Source organism: Pagrus major, chromosome 1 (assembly GCF_040436345.1).
Source record: "Pagrus major chromosome 1, Pma_NU_1.0".
Classification (NCBI taxonomy): domain Eukaryota; kingdom Metazoa; phylum Chordata; class Actinopteri; order Spariformes; family Sparidae; genus Pagrus; species Pagrus major.
This window is the reverse complement of record NC_133215.1, coordinates 15802755-15828082: the sequence shown is the minus strand read 5'-3', so window position 1 is coordinate 15828082 and position 25328 is coordinate 15802755. Positions and strand designations below refer to the sequence as shown.

General features: G+C 40.1%; 2 protein-coding genes across 2 annotated transcripts in view; both read right to left on the bottom strand.

Annotated features, from left to right (window-relative positions):
- tacr3a (tachykinin receptor 3a) overlaps positions 1-9998 on the bottom strand; it is a 34588-nt gene extending 24590 nt beyond the window's left edge. Inside the window, exons 1-3 of the mRNA XM_073466513.1 lie at positions 9403-9998; positions 4616-4804; positions 2839-2989 (exon numbers count right to left, since the gene is read on the bottom strand). Of these exons, the coding sequence (XP_073322614.1) occupies positions 2839-2989; positions 4616-4804; positions 9403-9770 (708 nt within the window). The 5' untranslated portion in view covers positions 9771-9998. The remainder of the gene's footprint in view (positions 1-2838; positions 2990-4615; positions 4805-9402) is intronic.
- An 11445-nt stretch (positions 9999-21443) lies between these two features.
- Positions 21444-25025, bottom strand: cnga1a (cyclic nucleotide gated channel subunit alpha 1a). Its single transcript, XM_073464343.1, has 7 exons — positions 24931-25025; positions 24769-24831; positions 24373-24507; positions 24173-24277; positions 23425-23531; positions 22479-23089; positions 21444-22388 (listed from the first exon to the last, which is right to left on the bottom strand). Exons 1-7 carry the CDS (start codon positions 25023-25025, stop codon positions 21444-21446), a joined length of 2061 nt encoding a protein of 686 aa, XP_073320444.1.
- Between the last annotated feature and the right edge of the window lie 303 nt (positions 25026-25328).

Here is a 25328-nt window from a genome sequence, read left to right as displayed (position 1 = left end):
CTTGCAGCCATTTCCATTCCAACCAAAATTTAATGTGGGCAACTGTGAGAAGCGTATTAGTTTCCTTTGTGAATTGAAGTGACACAATAAGCAGCACACTCGATTATACACACTATATTCAATTGAGTTATTTATTCAGTATTTTGGTGTTTACTGTCTGGAAAACAGTAAAAACATTAACTTTTGATCCCAGTGTCGCCCTGGGCTGTCTTCTTCTTTCTGTAACATTTTCAGAACAGAGCCGGCAAACGCAAACTCTAAACTTGTGTGCCATTCATCCCCAGAAAAAAGCCACCGTACAAAGTAAACCAGTGATGAGGACAGGACAGGGGCTGAAAGATAAACATTCTTCATCTGCAATATGATGCAAAAATATTATAACACAAACACACAAACACACACGAATGCAAACTGCTTTGGAAATCCGCTCTGGAATCAACAATAAAATGCAGGCTGTCTGCCTGAAAATCTCCTGCATACAGACACAAACAACAAAACACAGAGTCAGACACAAATATTCCTTTTCACTTATTGATCTCCGCAGTTAAAAGGATGACTCCCCACAGACCCAATAATCTGCCATTCCTGGCTTTGACCACTCATTAGTTTTATACTATGAGTATAAGTGTTTTCATTTTGCATCATCTTGTGAACCGCGGCCAGGAATACAATAGCAGTGCAATAACACATCCTCTCCATTAACACCCAGACCTTTTGAAAAAATGCTAATTTTCTAATAACAGACACCAATAGAAGCGCCTGCTGCTCACACCACCAGTCAGCACACACCTGTGGCAAGTCAGCCTGTAGTGGATCCTGTGTCTTGTTCAAACAGACTTTATGTTTGTAATGCATTACTTTTTCACTTGTAATTTTACTTCGTTGTTAGTAGGTTGGTTATATTTTCTTATTATGGCGATGTAATGGCATTTACACAGTTTTACATTACACAAGTTTTTATGTTTTTGGCACCACCTGGGGAAAGTAGGGCAGCCCAAAGAGGGACCATGAGATTAAGTTTTGGTAATAACCTTCTGGTGAGACAAATTTAAAATAAAAAAAAAAAATAGAAAAAATAGGACAGCAGCCAGAGTGACAGTAGTCAGTGAATTAGGGAACCCTTTACCATTTTGCATTTTAAAAATTCATTACAATATATTCCTTTGGGCCCAGGATCTACCATAAAGTTTCAGTTTTTATTTATTTATCTAATTTATTGCACATAAGAAAAAAAATAGAGTAAAAAAGTAAAAAGTAATGGAATACATAAAGTATTGGGAAGTAAAAACAGACAATAGCTTCAGAAAGAAAATACAAGGGCTTGTCGAGTGAAAACATAAAGACAAACAAATGAAATAGTACTGAAATGTATGAAGGCCAACCCGACCTACAATCCCAAAGCGTCAGTATTTGACGAGTTGGGAACGAGACTCAAAGATCAACTGGAGGAATATTTTGCCATGAATACATCTTGACTTTCTCATGACATAATGAAACTGAACCTGTCTGTGACAAGTATGATTTTATATTCTCTCGTATACTTTGTGGTGAAAGTAAACAGCTTTATTTTAAAAACATGTCTCGAATGAGCTCTGGACTCCTGAGACGTAAAGGCCTTGGTGTCAGATACATCTGCCAAAATGCAAGACAAACTCGAAATGCCATGAGACACTGTTGGATTTCAGAGCTTGTGCCTGTCTGGACGCATGGACAAACATCTGATTGAGGACCAGTGACAACCAGAAAGGTTGTGCTCTGCGGAAACAGGGTTTTTTTCCCGGAGATGTTCACAGAGCAGTGCTTCACACACACAGAAGGCAAAAGTCATTATGCTTATTCACTGAAATATTCTGAAGCTTATTTTCTCACTTTTAAGTGTAAATTAATAAGAGCTTAGTGACAAAAAACAATTAAAACTGGAAACAAAGCAACACAACTTTAATTGTTGAGCTTAATCAGCATTACTTTCCTTTTCAAACTTACCAGTGAGAACTGAACTTAATATTGCTTTTTTATTTGTATTTATTTTATGACAGAGCCCAGCGTTCTCTCTTTTGTGAAGAAAAATTATGTTTATGGTTTCTATTTATTGCTGCTACTGCGTGTCTAATACTTATTAAACAAAATGTCAAGTCATTTCCAAAGCAGTCATATTCATTCCTCTGGTTAACACACAACTAGAAGCTTACAGTGAGTTATTTTGGCTCGTTTTAGCATAAAATACAAAACATTAAGATAAAATATTACACTGTTACAGGCTTAAATTGATAGGGCGTAGCTGTAAAGAATTTCCTTGTTATGTTTAAACTCCACAGAGGATGTTATGTTCTCACCAGTTTGTTTATCAGCACTTAACAACAGATTATCTTTAACACAAAACAGGCCAAGAAACAATTAATTAGATTCAGTGGAGTTCTGGGATTTCCCCCCACTAGACAATAAATGTTTTTAGCCACAGCAATTAAATTAACAGAGACAGAGGCTCGAATCCAAAACCTAGAAGAATATATACACAATAACAGGAAGCCCGATAATTACTCTGGCTTGGCAAATGCCTTATCTAAATTTACAAGAAAGATCGGAAAATTGGAAAGCTCCCAAAAACAAATTGTCAAAATGGCACATTGCCTCAAATCTTCCATTTCCTTTTCCATTCAGGGTATAAAACAGACGTGAGATAATTACCTGGAGCCACAGGCGTCTCAGTGGCAGATAATTACAAATCATTTCTGCTTCTTTGACTTCCAGCGTTAAAAGATCATCTTTACAGCTACTAATTAGGCTGCCCCGGGTCATAAGTGAATGAATGTTGCACTGTTTCCACTCAGACATGCTTACCTTCCTTTTGGCCCTGAGCTGTCCATGATAGTTATCGGATGAGTCTCCTGGGATCTCCCCTCCCCACAGAGTCACCCCGACAATGGTGTAAGTGATGCCCATTACCACTAAGGGCAGCACGTAGACCAGGACTGTCACTATGATATGATACCTGGGAAGAAAAAGGAGAAAAAGCTTAAGAGTTTTTTACATTTATAATATATGTATGTATATATATATATATATATATATATACACACATATCTTATTTCAGACACAGTGGATTTTATATACTAAGTAAGTCAACACTAACTGCTTCAATGTACTAATTGAGACCCTCAAGAAAAATGCAGCATTTCAACAACTCCCCCAAAACACGATGTGTTTAGTTCAAGTGACAGAGCCTGAGGACTGTCGTAATTATGATGGGATGCAGAGAAGGAAGTCATGTGAAGGGGGGAGGTCTGGGTGGATGGATGGGTCAACAAAACATCGAACTTCAGCACAGAAGAAAGCTGCTTCAAAACGACAAAAATAGGTATTGACTGATATTTTTTACATAATTTCATATGATTATGTAAAAATGTAAGTTTTTGTTTGATTTATGTGAAACTTCTCATGCTGCTGTCCTGACCAAGGCTTCCTTGTAAAAAATATATATATTCTATTGCTATATGTAACATATACATATATATTTTCCTGCTAAAATAAAAGTTAAATAAAAATAAAAATAAAAGTGGGTAATCAAGAGACTCGTCACTGATATATTTCCATTCTCTGCAACTTTATACTTCCTCTCCACGATAGTTTGGAGACTACAGAGAGAGGAGGCTGCATCAGAGCTATAACAGCCCATTTTTAAAGGTCCAGTGTGTAAGATTTAGAGGGATTTAGGAGGACCGATTGAGTACTGCTTGCTCTTTGTGTTGTACCAGTGAGAGTAAATGAGTGTTTGTAGTAGAACTTGTTTTCTGTTGCCAAATTGCTTACATCCCTTGTGTGAAGTTAGAAACAAACAGAATCAATAGCTCACAGTAAGACTTGAATAAAAGTTGAGTTTGAAAATAAATCTTTGTATTAAAACAACAGCCAGCATACCTAGTATTGGCATGCCTGGCTTGCCTGCTGCCATATTGCCCTCCTTATTAATGGAAGTGACTACAAAGCGACCTCTAGGATTGACAAGCAACCAGGGAATAGAGTTGTTGTGCTTGGTGCATGAAATGCATGGATCAAACCAACAAATGTTAACTAATGGACTTCATAGATGCTGAAAGGTTGATTTGTTTTACCTTGGACAGAGCCCAGCTCTTTGTCCTCCCTGTTTCCTGTCATTGTACTAAGCTAAGCTAACCTCCTGCTGGCTGTGTTTCAACAGACAAAGGAGTGGTATTAATCTTCTCAATTAGCGCTCAGAAATAGAGCAAATAATAGTGTACGTCAAAATGTCAAACTACTCCTATAATAAAAGGAGATTGATGTATGCGATCATATGTGAAATTGCTCAAATGAAGGTTTCTGTACAGCATAATAATGAGTGTGCATGCCACTGTCAACAAAAATGTGAAGGGATGTAGTCCATCACAGGTAATGTGCTCCCAGTCTTGGCTTCTTCTAACATTAGTTTCTACCATTTCTTTTAACTGTTCTTCCATAAAAACTGTTAACAATTAATGGATAATGGTTAAACGGGTGTGTAAGTTATATCTTAATAGGCTTAATTACACTTTAATTAACTTGCATTGCACAACAACAACTGTGCTACACTGCCTGGCATCAAAGCAAGAATAGTTCTCACATGAAGGGGTCGTCGGCCATGCGGGGCCAGGCCACGTAGCAGAGGGTCCTGCGGGGCAGAGTTTTGGTAGTAGAGAAGTAGCAGAGAGGGAAGGCCAGAACCACGGCCAGACTCCAGATACAGACGATGACTCCTGTGGTGGCCTTCGCCGACAGACGAGGCTTCAGGGGATGGATGATGGCCATGTACCTGCAGGGCAGAGGTCAGCAGGTTAAGAAGACATGATTGGGTTTAAAGCCTCTACAACATGCATTCAGTTATCAATTGATTCATATGTTTAATTTTTATTTAACCAGGAAGTGCCTTGAAATACGTTACAGATGGAAGACAGACCTGGCATTATATGTTTTTAGTTTTTGTTTTTTCATTTACGCCTCAAAGCATTATTTCTCAAACTTTTAGGCTTTTGACTCCTTTAAATTGAGCAATATCTATCTTCTATTTGTCATTTCACCTTGTTGGATTGTTTCATTGATTTTCATTTGCCTGAAGAGGCAAAAGTAAACAATATTTCACAGGAAAAAGGAAAAAAATTAGAGAAATATCTGAAACAGACATAATTATAAAGTTTCATCCCTCAGATTTCTCTCAGAAAACACTTCCATGTCTGATGAAATCTGAATAAAAATCATCACTTTTAAATCATTGGATGATTCAGAGTTCAGATTTGGACTTTTCTACATTAATATTTTTTCTGCGTGGCAGCCTGTAAAAGTCCAATTATGCTTTCATGGAAACTGATGGATGATTCATTCCAAAAAACTGATGAGATTTTGTTTAAACCACACAATGAAACACTCAGGCCTGACGGGGAGATTATCAGCGGAACATGAAACTCACTCAGGATGCTACATGATTTTCAATTGCTGGTAACTCAGACACAGAGCTGCTAATTCAATCTTAATAGGATGGTAAAGAATAAGCCTTGTCCTTTCACCTCAGTGACTGGAAGTCTCTGAGGGACAACAACAAAGACGCCCCACCTATTCACTAGTAATTGCTTGGCATTTATTCTGAGTCTCTCACTGGGCCGTGTGTGTGTCAGTGTGTGAATAGCTTGTTAGATGTCCAATCAAGTATGTGCCACAGCGGTCTAGAGTTATTTGGGGTCCAACAACCTCGCACAGCAGTGGCTGATCTAATAGACTTGTAACCACTGAACAATAATCACAATGTAACGCCAGGAGTCCTTGAATAAGATAAATAGGATTACACATCAAAGCAAATCCACAGAGGCGTCAGCATTAGACATTACAGCAGCAGATTAATAAATCGTTTTTCGCTTTTTTTTTTGTCTAACCTGGGAGTGTGTCATGGCTTACGCTGCACAAAAGCTTTCAGACAATGTATTGTTTGGAAACAATGTCATCCTGAAGTGACAAAACCAACTTAACAATCAATTTATCATCGCCCGGTGTTTAACTAGCAGAGATTACTCCTGGATGAGACATCCAACGCGAGCAGCCAAACATCATGCACACAGCTAAATGTCAAGTGTTGATTTAAATGTCCACAGAGGAGAGAAGTGTGTTTAATGTTTCAGCCCCCCGCACTGCACAGCGTCAAAATATTTAAAGGATCAGTTCGCCCAAATTACTCTGACAATACCAGTAATGGCATCTAGCCAGGCTGATTTGGTTTTGGTAAAATTTCATAATAAGAAATATGAAATTTTGAGTAGCTACTAGGGAATAAAAGAGGAACTGCTACTTAAGCATTAGTTAATGAGTAACTCTGAATCCAGTTATATAGAGTAGCTAATGATGAATTAATGATTAGTTAATTAGGAATCGAGTGAGGGATGAATCAGGAACAAAAGGGAAAAGAAGACTGGTCAACTAATGCACAGATGATGATTCAGTCACCACTCAGTATGATGCACCATTTTACCTGAAGTGAAACTCAAAGGGTAAGTAGCTGATTGTCATATGATGCTGTATCGAGTGGCTACTAAGTAATGAGGGACTATTTAATAACTACTTTTAGTATTATGTATCGCTACTTAGGTTGCATTGAAACAGTAACAATTGTTTAAGTAATTAGTAATGAATGAGTTGTTGATAGTTTTGTGCCGTTCACTGGCTCACAGATATTCATAAACTTCTCATTAACTAATGATTTGTTAATATAGAATCTCCAGGCCTGTTATAGTAACTCCTCCATTTGGAGGAAAGTAACTATTAAGTACCTATTAACCATTCGTCAAGTTGTTCTTGATTTGTTCCTCACTAGTTTATAATTAACTAGTCATTAAGTAATCTCTAAAGATTGCTGTGACGTTGTTATTTCATTTTCTTAGCTTAGCTTCCTCAGTATAGCCAGAGAGCTAACATTGGTTCAACTTCTGAGGCTGAACACAACTAAGTTATGAACATGTGGTGCTCAGACGAAGACCTTTTAAAAACCTGGCATGAGGATGTGTGTCCGTGGTGACTGGGGACAGTTTTCTCGGCTGGGTGAGATAGGCGGGTCACAGCGACAGTAGGAAACAGTGGAGACTACAGTGGTGTGCTAACGAGCAACTAAAAGCTCACGGTGACTCTGAAGTGACACACCTCATGTCTGCCTCATATTTAGAAACATTAACCCCCACAACGATGTCATTATCCATCACGCTGTTTCACTGTGGACATTGTCATATATACATTTTGGAGCTATCGTTCAACCCTAGTAGGAGTTACTCATTAACTAATACTTAACTAGCAGTTAGTGGTGCCTTGGTTTTATTTGTTTGGATTTTTTTAATTAACTACTTTGGACATTCCTGCTGTCACCACAATTCAATGGAAGTGATTTTTTGTGGTGGACAGCTGGAAATATCTTTCTTTAAGAAATCCAACAAAAAATCTCTTTCACAGAACAATGAATGAGCCCGTTACAGTGGATACTCAGCAGACACCATTATCAGCAGTTCTCGCAGAGATGACTTCCTCTCCTGAGAGTATTCCAATGACAACTGTTCACAGCAAAGTCTGTGAATTAACGGGAACTCCGTCTCAGGAAAGACTCATCATCATCAGTCATTTGTCAATGATGTGTTAATAAAACTCAATTAACCTTCATTGTAACCTCAAGTTTATAATGAACTGTGGAAAACAGCACTTGTTATTGTATCATGTAGCAATAATGCAACTGTATCCTACACATCCGCAGCTTTAACACAAGGTGTGAGAAATGGCATCATAAAAAGCTTTAAGGCTTCTCCAGTTACCGTTCACACAACAACCTGCGTTTATGTTGCTGCAGTGCCTAAGGAAACACGCTCGGCAGCACAGAGAGTCAGCAGGAAGGACAAATTCACAGATGATCACGAACTGTGGCCTCATGCCATTTCAAGACATCAGAGCGGAGACAGCACCATACTGAGGTTACGAGAAGCAAGACCGCAGGTTACATCTACATCATGTAGGTCAAGCCGATGTTCTCTTTCTCAGTACACGGTTGACAGAATCAAACGGACACCACAGACCAAAAATACAAACACATGGAAGTAGCTGTAGAGGAGCCAAAATGAACACGACCTCGGGAAATGCAGTGTTCCCTTTGTGTGTCAAGGAGAAGTACTGGAGGAAGAACACACCTCACACACTATCACAACACACTGTGACACTTGGACTCTAGCTGTGTACACACACTGGCTGCTTGCAGCTTCTTCATGCTTTTTGTTTCCATTATGTCCAGCCTGTGGCTGCTTCCCTCGTCAGTCTAATCCCTTTATTCAAACATTATGACGTCTGATGGTCCACTGATCAGTATCAAAGTCGGCTGATAGTGATGACTGCACATTACTGGAAACCACGGGGGCAGGAAGAGAGAAAGGGATGGAAGAAGAAAGAAAGGGGGAAAAGAGGTGTGAAAGAAAGCAAAGGCGATAAATAGTATGAGTGGAAGTGACATAAAAAAACAAGGAGAGGGTTATCTTTTCTCAGTCACTGCAGTGCTCAGACTCTTTGCAAAGTAACAGCTTCAGTCTATGAATCAGTGGCTGTGAAACATAAAAAAAAAACACGTGGAACAGGCCCGTGGTGTTGTGAGATGGCTGTCACCCTGCTGGGCAACAGCCTTCCCTGTATAATAATGCAAATCACAAAGGAACGATCATCAACTCTTAATACTCAAATCAGCAGCGAGCAGAAGCCTACATAAAATGCCTTCAGTGGAATTTAAAGCAAAAGTTGCTCTTATGCGCATGGGGGGCACAATCTGGTACATCAGATTACTTTAATTGCACAAGCCTTTTCAAGTGGAGTGCAGATTGTCTTCAAACAAGACAAAAACACTGATTTGGCTTTTTTTTTTTTTTCTTTTAAGTGCAATATTCAATTTTCCGCCACTGCTGGTGGAAGGCAGCATAGCCAAGTGGAATAATCAGAAAGGAGATGTCCAAAAAAATCATGCGTGAAGCTCTTGAGATGAAAGTGTTTCTGGTGCAAGGATTTTTTTTTTTGTACATGCTGCATAGCGTGAAATATTCATGTTCTGTGTATGTGCTCCAGATATTTCACTGCTCCTCTGATGATTAAGGTGTGTAAATGTTAAATGTAGTGTTATACATCAATGCTCTGTTATTTGTACCCCTTTTTTCTTCATCACACACCCTAACACTGATGAGTATTTATCCCGATACAGACAGAATCTAAAGAAATCGAGAATAAATCTAGATTTTTGATTAAAAAAAACAAAAACAAAAAACAATGCATTTACGCACACATGGAGCTGATCACCTATAGAGAAGGGAGGATTTAGCATTCGTTATATACCCTTCTTCCAGCATTTCATAAGCCCACCTGTCCACAGCTATCGCAGTCATGGAGTAGATGCTCGCAAACACGGATGTGACCGGGAAGAAGTTGTGGAATTTGCAGTACGCTTTCCCGAAGTACCACTCCCCGTGTGCAGCGTAGACAAAGTTTATCAAAGTGTTGAACGCTGCCATCGACGCGTCCGAAAACGCCAAGTTTAGGAGAAAGTAGTTCGTCACCGTCCTCATGCGTTTGTGGGCAAGAATGATCCATATCACGATGAGGTTTCCAAACACCGCCACCGCCAGCACGAAGCTGTAGGCTACGGACCAGAGAGCGACGCGCCACGGCGGCTGCACAAACTGGTTGGTGTAGTTCCCCGTTATGTTGGATCCGTTATGTGGAGCTGCCATCCTCTTCTCCTTTCCCCCCAACGAATACAGTCAGTGTTCTGGTTGTTTCAGGAGTCTGGTCTAGCTACTGGAAACTAGAATGGAGGGACAGGGATTTGCGTGTATACACCATAGCGCGCGACTTAAACGCATCACCATCCCTGAAAAGATCCCCTTCCCTCGTCTCCAAACCACTCCGCACTTTTAAAGGAATACTGATGAAAACGCGATGAAACTGTACATGAAAGTATCCTCCAGTGCCTGTTGAATGTGAGTGTGGGCGCACAGCCTCTCCTCCCCCTCCTCCTCCTCCTCCTCCAGCAGCAGCAACAGGCAGGGCACCGTGCGCACTCAGTGACGCGCAAAATGGCACAAATGGTGAAAGAGATCGATTGATACTGGTGGCTGCTGTTCTAAACTCACGCATAGCGGATGGACCACGCTCTCTCTCCCTCACTCCGCACATTGTGCTTCTTTATCTAGCCTGACCCTTCACTAATATCTCGTGTCAGCAGCATTTCAAAGGAGCCACAAACAGGATATTGAAATGTTGCAGCACTATGAGGGACAACGACTCCTCTTTTCAACCCTTAGCTGCGGTGTCAAATAGACTTCATACACTCCTTTTGTTCAGTTTCCCATCCCTGTCACATTTTGTGTGGCTAATCATTCAGCCGCTTTCTTAATGTTCCTGTTATTACGGCCTTAAATCATCCTCACTGCGCACCACGGAGAATAGAAATGTACAGTGCTGTATCACAGTGAAAGTCTGCGACTCTCCCCTTTTCTGTCACATCAACATTCACAACTAACAGGCTGAAGTCGCCTCCAGACATCCAACTGTTCACTCGGATAAACCTCCTTCATCTGCTTCCATCGCCTTCAGTGCTATAGTAACCTCCACACGGGTGCATTTACATGTCTTCAGCAGCTGATCAATTCCAATCAGTCCACCAAAGCTTTTCAACAACTGTGTTTCTCACTGTGCAGTGACAGCAGCCCAGAGTTATTCAGGTTTCGAAACACATTTCCAGCTATAATTCGATTTTAGTCTATAGGAAGGCTTAAGTTCTATAAGTGGATTTTCCTTGGCTGCACTAAGATGAAAAATGTATCAGCGGAATAATTTTGCATTTGAATTCAAGAGAGGAGGTATGGGATGTTTTTACTTTACCACAAGACTTTACACTTCAGAGGAATGCAGGAATTTCAGTCTTTTGTATGGACCACTTGTGATGCATGATACAGGAGCACAACACAGCAAGGCCACAATGCTGTTCCATTTCATACTATCTGGAATTCATCTTAAGTGTTTACAGAGAAACATTTGTAGTAACAAATTGAGTTATGCCTCTGCGTTGAATCTATGCCGTACCTACAGCGAAGCCATAGCCTATGACGTGCACCTCCCCAGAAATGTAACATGCATGTCGCAGCAACACAGACAGCAACAGCAGTGATTGGTCGCATTGGTAGCATTGCATTTTTGGCTTCTCCTCTTGTGCTTACTGGCGGTGCTAATACAGGGGATTGTTACCTGTAGTTTCCCCAGTAAACACACTGACCTATTCAGCTGTTGCAGTCCCTCAATCAGCTGGCTGTTGCTCTTCTTGGGTTCCATTGCTGGAGTGTCTTTTGAATAGAGAGAGCTGATGGGCAACATGACCAAAAGGCGGGCTGTCCCTCCACGAGCACCCCGCCTTGCCAAAATCAAGTAACATTAGTCCTGTTTCCAAGCTCAGCGTGCACAGAGGAGCAGCCCTCCCCGCGGACACTCGACCTGTCCACACCGCCTAACCCAGAGACACAGCTGTGAACCAAAGAGGTCTGTGTGTTTACTGGAATAGTTCTGTATCACTACTTGTATCCTACCTGTATCATTTTAGCTCACATTTTTTTAGGTAAAATGTGAGGCTACCCTCTAATTTAATACAAGTTACATAATAAACTAACTTTAATAGCATAAGTTTTAATCAAAACATAGAATTTCAAGAAAGTCAAGAAGTTAAAATGATTGATGCTGCAGTAATTCACAGCAGAGGGTTTTATGTGTTTAGCCCATCCTACATTTCTCAAATGAGTTTTTTATTCTGCTTTACATTCCTGCATTTTCATGCTTATTGAAATTCATGAGAAACACTGACAATTTAGTCCCTGAGGATATGTATATACTATCAGAAGTATCATGATGGAGGCTCGATTTGATAAAAACACAGTTTGTGTATGAAAAGAGAGCATACATATTCAGTGATTCACGAATTCAGGAATATTCATATGAATATTGATATCCGGCAGAGGTCAGTGTTGGGAATTGGATTCAGCTTCAGTTTGACAGGTAGCATTTATCCTTGTAACTGTTTTCCCCAGAGTTAGATGGTGCATTCAGTAAGAGGGGAAAAAACACAATTACAAAAAAAAAGCAGCCGCTACAGTGTGCACTTTACATTGAGGCGACCAATGACAGAAGGCATCGACCTCATCTCTGTGGCTTTGTCTTGAGTCTTTGATCACTGATAAAAACCCTGAGGGGCTCTCCAGTTGTCTGCTGCGGGATCTGAGCAACCTTTATTAAAGATCAGTGGAAATCTCGCAATTACCTTGTAACTGAAAGGAGGCATATGGCCACACGTGATACATGCAGGAGTGAACCAGCTGGCAGTTAGATCCACCTAATGGTCAACTAAGTTTGCAGAATTACTGACCCCTGGCATGTGATTTCTTTAAGAACGCTGCTTGTGTTGCAGGGTTATGAGACAATATAATCGTGTCTCAGTCTGTCAAGTATTTCATCGGTCCTGAATTTTTCTATTTCCGAAGCCTTTTAGTTCCCTTCAGTGGATCTGCAGACCCACAGTGTAGCTCAATATGATAAATGAGAGAAGCAGTGAAAATGTAGTTTAATATTCAGAAGTGTCCTGATATACTTACGTCCAGCTCTTTGAGGTATACTGTGGAATCATATTCTAGGAATAATATATACCGTGCAAAAAACAAGGGAAAATGTGTTTGTGAATGTTTGTGATTGATAGACTGTTGTTGATAACATGACACTGACAAAACAAGACCTGCTGTCAAGGAAGGTTTACATTAAAATTGTTTCCATTTTTCTCCAGAATGAGAATGCTCTGAATTCATGTCATTTGATATACAACCCAATAATGATAAAAAAGGAATAAATTAAGGAATAAATTAAAACATAATAGACGAACAGAAAAAACTGGCTAGAAACTTGGGATGAGAGAAGGTGACGACACACAGCAAAGGACCATCACCAGGATTTAACAGTATGCATCTCAACACACAAGGCTAACAGCTCTGAAATTAGTATTTTAATTAAATTTTAATGGTTTAATCTTCCAATGCTTGAAACAAAAACATATTTGGGCCCCCATTAGCCACATTGTGTACATGTTATCAAAGCAGAATATGTTTTACAGTTATTGCCGTCAAAGAGCACAGCAACCAAAAACAAAAGATCCAGGCTAAAGAAAATGCTTCATTTGCATGTGCTGCATATTTTCACAGTCCGGTCTTGACCCCTGTCTGTTCTGACTTAATGCTGCTGCTTAATGAGGAGCTGTGTGCTCATTGTTATTGCTACATAGCAGGAGTTGAGGTTGGGTTTTTCTTTGGGTAATTAAATTCTTTGACACAAAATGTCACTTTTGCACATCTCTCAATGCATGTTTCTTGTGAAAGTATGTGGAGGGCAGTTATGTGGCTTCAGCTGCAGCGTTGTCATCAGTTTGTTTCACAGCTGCCTCTGTGGTGTGTCAGAGCTTCTCTCAGGGCTCCCGGCTATTTACTTTGATCAATTAAAAATGTAACCACATATACAACATATATCACGAGTTGTTAACAGCTGCGACACCATAGCTGGTAGCTGTTTTTACCTCTGTCTGTATGTGTGTGTGTTTGTCATCATGGCTAAATGTCTTCCTGGACACACCTATTATTTGCCGGTGTTCATATTTCTGTCTGAGAGATTTTGTCAGCCATTAGCGCAAGATGCAGTCACAAATCTTTACAAATGTGTAGCTGATCAAAATGAAGGCTGAGTTTGAAGATGGCAGTGGTTCAAGGACAGGCACTGAATGTAGTGGGGTAGGAAGTAGGTAAGAGGCCATTGCATTCAGCCAATCAAATTTGTGTTTGATCTGATAAGTTGCACGACTCGAGTCAGACAGAAACACACACAGATGAGAGACAAGACAAAGACAACAGTTGGAGAAGAGTGGACAGCGAAAACAGAGCTTTTAATCAAGAATGTGGAGACGCTTAGATATTCTTCTCACATCACATATTTGAAACCGTGGTGCTCGTTAAAAGTGACACTGAAAAAATATTAAAAATAGCACAAATAAAAGACCATGGCACTGAATCATTACACAAGTTAGTATTAACACTTGGCTTGTTTGGGGTCGTTGTCCCCTCCACACCCAAAAGGTCAGTTTATTTGGGAACAGCAATCGCACTCAGATGCAGAACAAAACAAACAGGACAAGATCGCCAAAAAAAGGCTGGTCTCGGTCCGCTTCCAAGTTGAGTCCGGTGCCGGAGGCGTAAAAGCAGGCAGACCAACCACAGGATTTTGTTATGATACACATGTGGTACAATTTCAAAAGCTAAACTACCAATAAATCCAGCTGCTGATTGTGAATTTTTTCCCTGATTAATAGGTCAAAATCTGTTAAAATTACTGTGCTTGTATTCTACTCCATGTCAGGTCATGAAAGTCTATTTAAAAGTGTGTGACAGCAATCCCACAGTAATAAGCCCTGAATCATAACTGTACAAGATGCCTCCTTTTCTCCTGCCTCTGTCTTTATTTATAATATGTGGCCAATTTGTAGTCTATACAAATGTACTTCTTCTGAATCCCACTATTCTTAAGTTTTGTACTGCTTCTCCCAAACCGTCCATCCTCTGTTCTGACAAGGTAAGACCTTGGTGTACCTAAAAAAAACTCCTCCTCCTGGTGGTCCAAAACTCCTCTGCTATTAAGTGGTTTAACCTAAACATCAACACTCCCCTGAGGCGCCAAACCTCCAGTGCACGCAGAGTCAGCTACTGTAAGTTGCACAGCTAACTGAGCTAAATAGTCAGTCAGTCAGCAGCTGTAAACATTTACTCTGGCTGCTTGGAGCATGAATTCAATAGGTGGGCAATATCCTACATATATATATTTTTTAAGTTTAGGGGCTTAGAACAATTACACAATGTTAAGCACAGTTTGTACATGTTATCAAAGGAGAATATGGTTTACAGCAAAAGTTGTCAAAGAACACAGTGACCAGACAAAAGATCCAAGTTAATAAAAAATGCTTCATTTACATGTGACCACCAGTCTTGAGCCCCGGCTGCTCTGCTTAATGAGGTGCTGTGGGCTCATTGTCTGTCAGTGGCATTGTTATGTGTGTGTGGCACACTTGATCGTTTTTTGGTAATTAAATATTTTGACATGAAATGTCATATTTTGCACATCTCTCATTGCATATTTCCTATAAAAAGAAATATGAGGGCAGCAGTTACGTAGCTTCAGCTGCAGTGTTGTTTCACAGCTGCATCTGTGGTGTGTCAGGCCTCGTGTCAGGGCTCTGGGCTATTTACTTTGATCAATTGGAAATGTAACCGGGGACAGCAATTTATTTGCTAATGAAGGAGCATCGCTTCTAAATTATGTTTTCATTAGCCCTTAACTCAGACATTAACAGCTGAACATTACGTTCCTGAGCAGAATATCATGTGAAAACTTTACTTTGTAGCTTATTGTACTTTTGCAAAGTGAGTGCGAGTATTGACCGCCAGCACACTGTCACACGCTAATCAATTAAAGGTCATTAGAGGGCATGTTTTGTGCTACTAAAACATTTCAGAGTCAGGACAGTTTTGTTGTTACCTCATTTAAAATGAGTGTTGTGAAGATATTCCACATGCAGATGGACTGACCTTTTGTCGCTCTAAAGACGCCCTCTGCATGTGTAAGCAGGACAAGACTGGAGACTAACTGTCACGTGTTGCAATTATCAGTGAATATCAGCTGCTACTCTCATAAGAAGAAAGCGCTCCTGCTCCTGACAATGATCCTAATTATAATGACAAGCCAAGATGCGGAAATGATTTGTACATTGGCAGCATATGGAGAAAGTAATGGGGTTCCCGTTCCATCTCTATAAATATGTCTCCTTGCTGTGCACATGTACATGTACATGTACTGTACCTTCACACTGACGCCAATCAGTAAGCATCACTTTCATCACACCAGAGGAATACTTGAATTTTCCACAATGCAACATTACTGTTTCGTGATCTATGAGACCTGGGGGAGAGGGTATGGCAGATTATTGGCAGTCAATGTCAATACAGCTCCATTAAATGAATGACAGGAATGAAGCTGTAATGATCTGGTAGTTCGTCGTGGTTTTGTCAAGGCATACCTATCTTCACGCCTTGTTTTAGAGCTGTGACAGTTGGAGAAAGGTCAGGCTGAACCCATCATTCTGGTGGAGGAGACAAAAAAACTTTATGGCTTGTTTGTGTTCTTTGAAACAATCACAATCGCCTTGGGCGGCACAAAGCCCAGGGCAGCAGCGCATGGTGCCTTTGCAAAATAGCAACCGATATTCAAAAGGGAGGAGAATGCCAACTGAAAGAGTAAGCGAATGGCAGGCTTATACTAACAGCCTCCTTCCTGAGACATACTAGGTCTGGTTTCAAGGATCAGAAAGACAATTTGTTCCTGAGCAGATCTTTTCGCTAAATGGCTCCATTCATTGTTACATTCATACATATATTACTGGTTAATTAGCACTGATTCATTAACATTGCAGCATTTTAAAAGTTGCAGCTGCTTGAGGTGGCGATGATTGAAAATTATTGAATGTACTGTACTGATAGATACTGCATTACAACTACTTTTGGGATGTGGGTACTGCAAAAGCAACCGTACAACTTCTTCTGTGTAACTTCTTGCACTTCTTCTTCTTCCATGTGGATACTTACACCGACAACCAACTGAACACGTCACTTCACTGTCTTACAGCATAATTAAAGCCACTATGTAATATGCACAATGTTATATAGTTTCACTATAAAACACAGAATAAAAAATGTATTATCTTATATACATCTCTATATCCCCAAAATTGAACTGAAGTCCATCAGTGAAGTTGCTGCAGTTGGTTCCACTCCTCTAATAACAGTGCAGACTGGCAGGATAGGAGCACAGGCTGCTAATGTTGACCCTATAAAGCACAGCTAGTGGCCTGGTAATGAAGCTGTGTTCCCTTTTATTTAAAGACTTGACTGCTTTTTTTAATCTCCATCAGATAAATTGCAAAAAACATTATTATAATACCAGGATTGCCACAGATGGCATATTGGAAATGTTGTGTCTGTTTACATAAATGCCATTGACAGCAACTGTTGACTTATAAGGGTCTTGAATGGTTGTCCAATTTCATATTATATATATATATTTCAACCACTGCCCCTTCAACTCAGTTTTGTTGGGGATTGAGCCTTGAACATTCAAAATGGGATGATTCTGTAAACCCCTGAATATGTTTAATGCTGACGTTTTTCAAACTATGTTGAAAACAATCAAACTATGGTATTATTAAAGTTAGGGAAAGGTCATGGCAATGGCAAAGTACGGTTAAGTTATGTGTAGCGTTTGGAAACTGAAACATCTGTTAAAGGTAAGATAAAGAATATGAGGAACAAAGCGTTGACCATGAATCTTAATGCCCACTGTTTGTGTGTGGCTGCAGATGTTTGTTGCATTTAATTCCCACTCTCTCCCTTCCTTCCTTCCTCTCATCTAATCTCCAAAAAAAGCCTGAGGTGCAGAGTCATCCAATATGGACATAAGGACTCTGGTAAAACTGTAATCTCCGTAATAACTGCCAAATCCAGAGACAATGTAAGCCACCTTAAATCTTTACATGCTGAGCTAAGACAGGTTAAGATTCCCCTCTGGTGTTACGGACTGAATAAAAGAGACTAAACTGCCTCTTTTAATTAAGGAGGTGTCGAACTTTCCTACCTGAGAGGCAAAGGTTAATCAGTAGCTGCCAGGCAGCTTTACTAAGGAGAATGTGAATATCTTAAAGTTCTCTGTTCTGTTGTTTTACTTCTTAATCCTTCTTAAAATTTGCTTATGAATAGTTTAACTTAGCTATTGTCATTGTGTGTGTGTGTGTGTGTGTGTGTGTGTGTGTGTGTATGGTCTAATGTCTACTAAAAAGTTAGATTTAATAATTAATATGGAGAAATGTATTGGATCAGAGGAATAAAGTGGTTTAAAATGGAAATACTCAGGTAAAAGTACCCCAGATTAGTACTTTAGTGAGTACTTAATGGGCATGAATGATTCATGGATAACTTTGTTAATATTCAATGTGCTTGTTATTGTCAGCAATCCCATGAAAAGACCAAAACCAACGATAAGTTAATCCAACTAACAAGAATCTTCTCTGCAGCCAAGCCTGAAATATCTTGCTCCCGTGTGACGTACAGTAGAGCTCCACTGTTGGCCAAACACACAAATCATCCACACTGTAGTTTATATTTAGTCAAATCCTCATGCACCAGTATACTCAGTAGAGCATCAAATGTGCATTAAGCCCCGACCAATGTAGGCTAAACAAACATAAATGAACAGCTTTACTTCTCGGCTACATGTCTTTAACCTTAGCTAATGTATGAATCTTCTTGATGATTGTCTGCACTGATACTGTTCAATACAGTGAAGACCCCCTGGCTCCGAATCCCACAGAGAAATATCTCCTCTGGGAAATCAGCCTAATAGGTGGCATTCCCCACGATAAATGACATGCACTCAATCACTTCACTGCGCCCGGTCTACCAAGACACTTTCATTGGCTATCACAATCGAGTTCATTACACCACAGAGAATGGGACATTAATATTTATACTATGTCGAGTGTGAAAGCAAAGGAAATAAAGGATCAGACCTGGTGATTGGAAGACCTGTGTGTGTATATTTTTCAATGTATTTGTTTATTTATGGGACAGTGCACATTAATCAACAACCAACATCGATATACATAAATGTGCAAGGGTTAGCTCAATGTTGTCTTGACACAATTAAAACCTAGTGTTTTTTAGCAAGATGGCTGCCAAGCCAGAGACGATGATTGCTTCCGTTTCAACACTCAAAACCAGGTCATTTTGGCGACTGTGAGACATTTTGCTACTGTCATTGTGGCAACTCAACTGGGTATTTTTAATAAAAATATGGCATTTACCAACCTCAGGCGTTGGGAAAATGTGAAGGACATTTTGTGTTGTTTCACACACTGTTAACCTGTAATTGATAATTGGAAGACTTCTCAACATATATTAATCGCAGTCCAACCATAAAACCAATGCATACAGGGCCCGTTGGACCTGAGATGTATTTTTTACGTGTGAGATTTACAAGACTCATAACACACCTGGACATCCTCAGTAATTTTTACATTTGCCTCTTCTATATAATGGAAAGAGAGAGCTCAGACAACATATTGAGCCTCATGCAGGAACCACATGCACAAACAGATTCCTTCTCAATGGGCACATACTTAGGGGGTGATGCACACCTGTTATCACAAATTGGTTGCTTTTCTTCTTGGTTTGGCTTATCAGTGATAAATTACGGCATTATAGCTGTAGTTACCAGTGCTAAGAGACGAACACAAAAGATAATCAATAGTCACATGTTCGGCTGCTTATTTAGAGGAGAGAGTGAGTGCGAGTGAGTGAGTTGCTTTTAGTTTTCCGCTGGCGTCTGGCTTTCTGTTTGCGGTGATGTATGTGTACACGTAATTACCGACAGGTGAGGAAGATTTGTGAGCTATTGGCGTGAAAATGTTTTCTTTCAATCTTTCTGAGCAAAAACAAATCGAATGTGGTCAGTGATGTGAAGCCAAATGCCACACACACACACACACACACACACACACACACACACACACAAAACACACATACACAACTGATTTTCTTGGAAGGCCTCTGTCTTCAAGCAGAAATACTTTTCAATTTAAGAAGTCAGCTCCTTTATTCTCATTGCTTTGAGCACTGAAGCTCAAAACCAGAACGGTATACAACCATGTAATTTTCCCAACAGCAGCTTTCTTTTTTTTTTCTTTTTTTTTGTTCCATAATGAATGTATTGTGAATTTTTTATTTCATCTTAAACACTTGCTTGGAGTAAAGACTAGCCGCAGTAATCGCCTCAACTCTTTAAAATACAGTAATTGTCACTGCTGCAGTGCTGTAGTTTGGTGTGAACACAGAATGAAACGTGGAATGAGCTCATCGACTGTAAAGAACTTTTGTAGCCATCTTATTGGTGGTAAAGGTCACACATATCATTATAATGCATGCCTTTTTCTTTCTTCGCGGCTGATATTTGCTCACTGTGGCCTCTATATACGAGGTGCACTTTTTCATTAATTAAAAATGTAAAAATCCTGTCTTTCTTACTTTCAGATAATCCAATTCATGAAATCTTCTTGTAGCACTGAACATACATGCTATGAAAAGAAATCGCCTCGCAGAAAACCTTTCCTCTCCTTTAATCACCCTTATTACCAGTGATTGGTAACCTTTAGTTCAGACAGCGCTTCAGTCAACACACTGCAGAGCTACTGTATGTCATGTGATTACCTTTAAATCCTTGCTATTTACTATCCTCGTGTGGACACCAGTGTATACTGCAAGCTTAGGAAAGGTAGTGTGTTTTCCTGTATATAACTCGGCCATTGTGCACAATCTAGTCAAGAAAATCACAGTAAATAGGACATCTGAAGCAAATATTTTATTTGGATTGAATATCAATATTGTCATTGGCAATATTTGTCCACTGAATTACTGTCTTTAATTTTATAATATATAAATATACAATGGCAATACCTTTTGAAGACCAGTTCAAGAGGTATCCAGTTTCTAGTGTTTGTTAGTTTTTGTTTTGTTTTGTTTTTTTGTCTTTTGCAGTTTTTATTTATCTGTGAGTCATTTAAAGGATTAATTCAACTAAAAGTGAGAATTCAGTCATTATCTACCCACCCCCATGCCGATGGAAAAGCCAGGTGAAGTATCGTAGTTCACAAAACATTTCTGGAGCTTCAAAGTAAATCATTGTTTAAAAAATAAAATGGCTACATGCAGCTCGTCCAGTGTTATTCAATTCTCAGGAAGTCCAGAGATCCAAAATTGATTTTAAAAGATAAGATTTATACCCTCGACGGATGATTGAGTTTGTGCACCCACTTCAGACGGGGTGTGCACTAACACTTTTAGCTTAGCAGCTGCTGTGAAGATTTCAGCTTTAAAAAGGGTGGCAAAAACATCTTTTCAATCAATTTGGGATTCGGGGCATCTATGCTTGATGAGCTGTATCAAGCCTTTTTTTTTCAGTTGTTTCTTTAACGTTATAGAAACAAGTCCTTATCTGCTTCAGTTGTTTAGGAAAATGCTGCAACGCTGGTTTGCTGTGACGTTCCAGAAATGTTTTGTGGACTATGAAACTTCACCTGACTTTCTATTGGCATGAGTGTGAGTAGATAATGACTGAATTTTAATTGTTGGTTGAACTTTTCCTTTAAGAAGCAAGTCCAAAAAGAAAAGAAGGATCCTATTGTAGCTAATTAGATAATAAGTGCTCGGTGTTCTACAGAAACTGTGTGTTTATTTTTTATCTTCCTCTGTAGTCTCATCTTTTTTCTCCTCTTCTTTTGCCTCTTCACCCTTTCCTTCTTCTTCCTTTGCCTCCTCACCTTTTTCCTCTTCTTCCTTTTCCTCCTCATCTCCTTTCCCCTCTTCCTTTTTCTCCCCCTCCGCCTCTTTCTCTTCCTTCTTCACCTCTCCTTCCTCTTCATCCTCGTCTTCTACCTCCTCTCCTGTCAGGTGCTCCAGATCAGCGATGCGATGCCTGAGAGTCTTGTCAGTTATCTTGTATTTTCCCAGAATCTTCTTCAGCTTGCTCTGCATCAGCTCCATTGTGCTGTACAATTTATTGACCTTCTCCTCCAGCTCCGTGGCCTCAGGCATGATGTTCGCTGGGTCCAACTCTATCAGCCCATCTTTCATCAGGATCTGCCGGCCTTTCTCCTCTAGCATCCCTTTGGCATCTGGATACTCTAAAAGTGACTCCATCAGGTCATCCTTGGACAGGCAGAAGAGGTCTGAGTATCCAATGCTGCGGATGTTGGCTGTTCGCCGGTTGCCTGCTTTGCTGCCTTTAATATTCAGGATACTGATCTCACCAAAATAGCTGCCACTTCCCAGCACAACAAACTGCGTGACACCATCATCAGCAACAACTGCAAGTTTTCCATCTTTAATGATGTACATCTCACGGCCAATGTCGCCCTTCTTGCAGATATAGTCTCCGGGGCTGAACACCTGTGGACGCAGCTTCAGCACCAGCTCGATCAGCAGGCCCGCCTCACAGTCTGCAAAAATACGAACTTTCTTCAGTGTGTCCATGTGGACTTGGATGCCGATCTCAGCCTTTAGCTTGTCTGGAAGATACCTCAGCACCTCTCTCTCGTCCTGTGCCTTGCCGTTATTCCACAGATAGTCAAACCACTTGATGACCCGCAACTCAAGATCCTTGCTGACCTTTCGGACCTATAAATGAAAGGAAAAAGAGTAAAAGTAAGACACGTGTGTGCTGATTCTTGATCCAGATGTTTGAGTGGAAATAAGAGAGCAATCTACCTGCATGTACTGCTTTATGTTGTCAATCCGAGACTGAAACTGAGCTTGTGCAGCATTCATATTGGAGATCATGGTTGCGATGTTTCCAACAATGGTGGCAAAGACCAAGACCCCGACTAAGAAGTCAACCACGTGGAAGAAAAACTCTGAGTCCAGGGCTGGTGGTGGAGTTTCTCCAATGGTAGTCAGGGTCAGCGTGGACCAGTAGAGGCTGAACGAATACTTCCTCATGGGCAGCCCAAACGCGGGCTCATCAGGATCATCCAGAGCCGGGTAAACCCAGTCATCAGCACCAAAACCAATGTATTTGGAGAAAGAAAAGTAGAAGCAAGCGTTCCAGTGGATGATAATGAGGATGTACATGATCAAATTTCCGATACGGAAGATGTTGGGGTAGTTGGTTTTAGTCTCCGTCTTCGTGAAGAACTCCATCAAGCGGCCGATTCTCAGCAGCTTGTTGATGCGGATCTCTGGGTAGTCAAGGCCGAAGTACAAATACAAGATGTCAGTGGGCAGCATGGAGACAGCATCGAGACGAAACTGGAAGCTGGAGATGTAGCGATCCCTGAGCAGCTTCTCGTCTTTCACCATCAGGCCCTGTTCAAGGTAACCTGCATTCAAACGAGTACAGAGTTTGGAGAGAAAGGCATCAAAAGTGTTCATTATATGTGCCTAAAACTCTCTAACTTTAGAAAATACCCAAGCACGATACTGAAGCCTCATGCTAGTTTCAACAGAGGTTTCGAAAGCATTCTTGCACAGAGCAAGGACTGTGGATTTTGTTCCCAACTGCTTAAGTTGAAATCACATTAGGGATCTTTTAATGAACTGCTGCTGTTGATGATTTATTCATGGGGGGGGGATGAAAAAGGAAAATGTGACTTATTTCTTTTGCAGATTTCTAAAGCCTCTCTGTAGATCGAGAGGCCTGGATCAGTTTTTTCACCTGTTCTGGTCCTGAAGAACATATCAGCCAGGTAGATAAGGTCTGAGCTGTAGTCCAGAATAACCCAGTAAAGGAGGTAGTTATGCTGCAGTTCCTCAAAGCAAGCCCTGGAGAAGGAGACAAACAGCAGTGAGTGTGCTTTGTAAATGAGCACCTGTTTATTATGCTTGTGTAGAAGGTTTTGTGAGAGTTTATGTTTTAATTGTGAATTATCAAATTAAATATGTGCTCATTTGACTACATTTCCAGAACATTCCACTAGTCTATAACTATGTATTTTAAGTCAAAAATAGGATGTTTTTCTAACTCATGTAAAGTGTTTTTTGCGCCTAAACCTAACCAGAGCATAAGCACAGCATTCTGAGAAGAGAAATTGTAATCGAAAGACATGTAAAGCTGCAACATAAAGAAACAAAGTTTTAACTTCCCTGTGGTTTTGCAGAAATGTACTTTGCGAACATCTGTTCTGGTGATTGGGTTCTAATATCCCAAATATCTCACAATTTACCACTGGATGAAAAATAATATGTTCACCTCTTGTGTCTTAATCAAAATCTTGCCAACAGCTTTCGAAAGACCAATTTCTCTGCACAGTTTCAGACTGCTGCTTCAATTGCAACCATTTGTAACAGCTGCGTATGAAATAGGATATGAATAACACTTAATGGGGCTGAATGGAGTGAAATGAACATTTGAACAGCAGGGAAATGGTATTGCTGAAAAAGAATCACTGATTTGTAGAAGTCACCTGGCTATGATCATGGTCCAGTTGTACATGACTGGTATTGTGATGATGAACAGCCAGTTGTAATACAAACTCCCAGCAGGATTAATGACAAATAACTCTTTGGGCCTATGGAAACAGAGAAAGAAAATGGAAATAAAAACATCAGAAAGAGAATTCGTGAAAAGGTGCCTTGAGGAAGTTTCTTGGAGTGATGCTCTTACTTATTTTTTTCTTTCTCCTCCTTTTCCTTCTTCTCCTTTTCTTCCTTCTCCTTCTTCTCCTTCTCTTCCTTTTCCTTCTTTTCCTTTTCTTCCTTTTCTTTTTCCTCCTTTTCCCTCTGCTCCTGCTCCTTCTTTCTGTAATGTGCAGCAATACATTGGAGAACACTGAGCATTGAATTTCTTTCGAGTAACGTTAACAGAATGGTTTGTGATATATCATAATTACTCTTTCTTCTCCTTTTTCTTCTTCTCTTTCCTCTCCTTTTTCTTTTTTTCCTTTTCCTCCCTGGAAAAAAAGATTAATTAACACATTTAATGACTTGTGCTATACATCATAATAGAAACTGTGTTTTACAATGGCCTCACTTATCTCCACAGGACTATAGCCATACTTACTCTTCATTGTTATTGCTGTTATTCACATTGAACAGATGATGAGGGGTTGATTGGGGTGCACTTCTAAAACAAAGACAGCGTGTTACATATTAAGCTAATTAAGTCTTACTCGTTATTTCTCAGTAATGCATTGTAAGCTCTTTGTTTGAGAGTTTTGCTTACAGGTCGTCCTCGCTGAGCTCTTCACTGTCTGTGGCGAGTTGTGGTGCAGTGTGAGGTGGCACAGTGAGGTGGGGCAGGGTGGCTGAAGTGGTCATGGTGGCAGTTTACCCTGCAGAAAGATAAAAAAAATGTTCCTGCTGAAGAGAGCTACAAGGAAACAGTGCATCCAACCATTCGTTCACATCTGAAGCCTTTTGGTGGTTATACAGAAAACAGAAAAACATATTTTATGCAGTGTGTTACTCTTTTCATCCACACCACACCCACTGTTCATATAGTCCTCGGTCAGATACTGTATCTTAAATACTGCAAAACAGTTAAAATATTCAGCTGTGTGAAAAGAACCAGAATAATAATAATAATAATACCCATATCACGGAGGTGCAATATCAAGAGAA

Bases quoted from the DNA above. Each gene is read 5' to 3' on its own strand.
- cnga1a (XM_073464343.1), bottom strand. From the start codon at position 25,025: ATGACCACTTCAGCCACCCTGCCCCACCTCACTGTGCCACCTCACACT. The intron at 24,832-24,930 runs GTAAGCAAAACT...TCTTTGTTTTAG, and splicing joins GAGCTCAGCGAGGACGACCT to AAGTGCACCCCAATCAACCC. The intron at 24,278-24,372 runs GTAAGAGCATCA...CTGTTTCCATAG, and splicing joins GAGGAGAAAGAAAAAAATAA to GCCCAAAGAGTTATTTGTCA.